Here is a 3,188-nt window from a genome sequence, read left to right as displayed (position 1 = left end):
ACCTCTAAGTAATTTTCTTCATGAACATGAATAAATTTAAAACTAAATGTGCATTTTAATAGATAAACCACATTTTACATCCTAAAATAAAATTATTTTAATTGCAGTGACTATAGATCTGTTTACTAAACGTATTTTGTCCTGGTAAACATTGAAATATAGTAATTACTAACTTTTTTTTTTTTTTTTTTTTTTTTTTTTTTTTTTTTTTTTTTTTTTTTTTTTTTTACAGTCACAAGTATTTTACTTTTGAAATCTTTGAACTGGTTAATGGACAATCTTTAAATAATCTGGTATATTAAACTTCAAAGTTTAACATTTAGCAAAATTTGGCTTCACAAATTAACTTCTTTAGAATGACAGGAAATAGGCACAACTTAGAATCCATGTTTAGACAGATGTCCTTTTCCCTTCCTCAAAATAAAAGCTTTAAAAAGTGTAGTATAAAAATTTTAGATATGAAGGCACTGCATAACTTTGCATCATATGGCTATTGTCTTGCTTAGCAGCAAGAGTAAAATATTCTACTTAATTTAATGGAGCATAAGAAATTTTTTGAGGAAGGACCTAGTTCTCACCAAAGAAAAAGAACCTTTTGACCCATCTAGTTAATGGATTCGTCTCCAAGACTGTGCTTTAAAAATTGACCCAGAAAAGCTATCTAGAGTATATCAACCACAAATATGCCTAATTTTATTCCGCATGAGTGTCAGGGGATGTGGGGAAGAGTACTACAGGTATGAAAAATACGTATTTCCAAAATAGTAACTTATCTATGATGTTAAAGCTAAATATTTTTTTCCAAATCCACTGTTTTTATATAAATGCAGCCAGCAACAGATGATCTATCAAAACAATTTTTCAAAAGTTAAGTTCATGGTATTTTTGTAAATCTAAATGAACAGATCTGAAACATTATAATCTCCTATTCTTAAACTTAGGGAATTGTATTTGTTTTAGACAAGTTCAATTCACTAGGTGATGATAATGTATGATTCAGGGAGTGCTCTGATATCCTAAGCTCTGTTATAAAAACAAAAACCATAGCCAGAGGAGGACCTTATAAGCAATTAACGACATTTGTTATCATCTTAGACACTAAACCAAAAGCTGTCCAACATTACATGAACTGCAATAGTAGCCATAGAGGCTTCAGGGTAGCCTGGAAAATCAGATCCTGAAGTCCTTGGTAGCATATAGTTGATTTCATATGTCCCCTTCTAAGGACACATGAAAAAAGAATGGAAATTTGCCCCTTAAAGTAAACCACACTGTTATGTTTTCACAGAAAGAAACATTTTAGTTGAAGTGAACTTTGTTCTTTCCAGACCAGTAAAATAGTGGCCCATAAGATTATCATCCAGGAAGCTAAGACATTTCTACAACCTGGTCTAATGATTCATGGTTTTTCTTTTAAGTATTTTAATTACATTATAGAGGAGAAGAATATATATGCTTTAATCATATTAGTTTCAGAACAAATAAAATAACACATTAGAGAAAAAAATTACTTAAAAATAGTTGTATTTATATTCCACAATTTGCTCAAATACTGGTTTTCTTATAAACTTTCTACAGGATGTTTTTAAAACAAATTCTTCACATTGTGTCTTGACTATGTACTTACGGAATTTCAGGGAAATAGTTCTGTGTGTTTTTATAGCTTAATTTTTACTAAAGGGATGGTAGGTGGTCACATGCAGTCCATGTGGGATTCTAACATGACATTTAGTGAGTTTTCTGATGTGGACCATCCCTTTGATGCTGAAGGCAATGCATCTGTTGAAAGAAGTGACTGTAAATTTGGATTACTGCTCTCTGCATCTTCCAGCTTTTCTGTGTTATCTTCCCAATTAATGTGGAATCTTGTGACCCTGGGATTAGATGCCAAAATATTCCTTTGAAGCTTAGAAAAGTCTGGTTTCACTGGCGGATTTTCCCTTAATTCTGTCTCAGTATATTCATTATTTACATAATAGCCAACTCTAATAAATTCTTGACCTCGATAGGTACATGTAATTAACACAACTGTTACACCTACTGCATCTGCATCTGGAATGAGTCCTGGATTAGGTGCATCAGCCTGAAATACAAACATATGCCTTCCTGCAGGAACAGGACCCACTAAAACAGAGTCTAAAACTTGGTCGTATTCTTCACTTTCTGCAGAGCCCACATAGATAATTTTCCATTCCAAGTCTTCAGACAGGTCCTCGATGCACTCGAAGGTGATCTCGAACTGGAAGGGGTTGTAGAAAGGAGAAGGGTTATCCAGCACCACTACATTGTTCACCTGAACCTTTGCCATATTTTGAAAAAAACACAAACAATGGGAACGCGGGCTTGTTGCGGCACAATAAAGTCCAGCGCGCGGCCGCTCGGGAGAGCGCAGACCCCCGCCCCGGCGCTGCCCGACGTCGTGCAGCGGCGACTTGAGAAACTTTTTTTTCCTTTTTATTTACACGGGCGCACTCCACAGTGTTTTCAGCTTTCCTATTTCCAATTACTAACTTTTATTATTATTTTGCCTTTTATCAAAAGTGTTTTAATGTGTTTGGGGCACGATAATATTCACTTGAAAATTGTATATGGGATAATTGTGCTTTCTAGCACAATTGGCAATAAAAAACAATAGAATTGTTTACTGTCATTTCATTTCATCGTAATTTCCATGAAAATGGCTTTTTGTAAAGTTGCATCCCATTCCTCCACCAAGATCTCAGTGGTTGGTGTCTCTCACACTTTTTTTCTGTCCCCTTAACAAGATACATCTGATATATATATGAGAATCAATAGCCTACTTCTCTATTTCACAGTATGGGTTTAACCCCAAACCTTAATTTAAGGAAAGTATTATTTCTGCTGCGTTACACAGAAGCATAGCTCTTGCCCATAATAGCATTATGGTAAACATAGTTATCATTTTGGGCACTACCTAACTTCTACTGGACAGTTTTCATTACCAAAAAGGAGTGTTAATTATAAAAACACAAATACTGAGAAATTACACACACACACATACACACACACATCCATACACATGTAGGTTGAAGGAAGTGCTCAATGGGCGAGTTTTATGGATCTTTCTTAAAGCAGTTGTTAATGGGTAGATATGGGCATTCTGCCTGAGTAACTCGTTACTCTGTGTTGTTTGGACTCCAATCAGTGAACAGCATTGATAGCTTAAA

At 34.6% G+C, this 3,188-nt stretch overlaps 1 protein-coding gene across 1 annotated transcript; it reads right to left on the bottom strand.

Moving 5' to 3' along the window:
• Window positions 1–237: 237 nt before the first annotated feature.
• LOC119508005 (histone chaperone ASF1) lies at window positions 238–2,494 on the bottom strand. The gene has a single exon (XM_037801415.1). It carries the CDS (start codon window positions 2,306–2,308, stop codon window positions 1,694–1,696), a length of 615 nt encoding a protein of 204 aa, XP_037657343.1. The 5' UTR covers window positions 2,309–2,494; the 3' UTR covers window positions 238–1,693.
• Window positions 2,495–3,188: the final 694 nt, after the last annotated feature.

The sequence above is a fragment of the Choloepus didactylus genome, chromosome 13 (genome assembly GCF_015220235.1).
Source record: "Choloepus didactylus isolate mChoDid1 chromosome 13, mChoDid1.pri, whole genome shotgun sequence".
Classification (NCBI taxonomy): Eukaryota; Metazoa; Chordata; class Mammalia; order Pilosa; family Megalonychidae; genus Choloepus; species Choloepus didactylus.
Note: the sequence above shows the minus strand (reverse complement) of the source record. Positions and strands in the feature narration are given on the sequence as shown.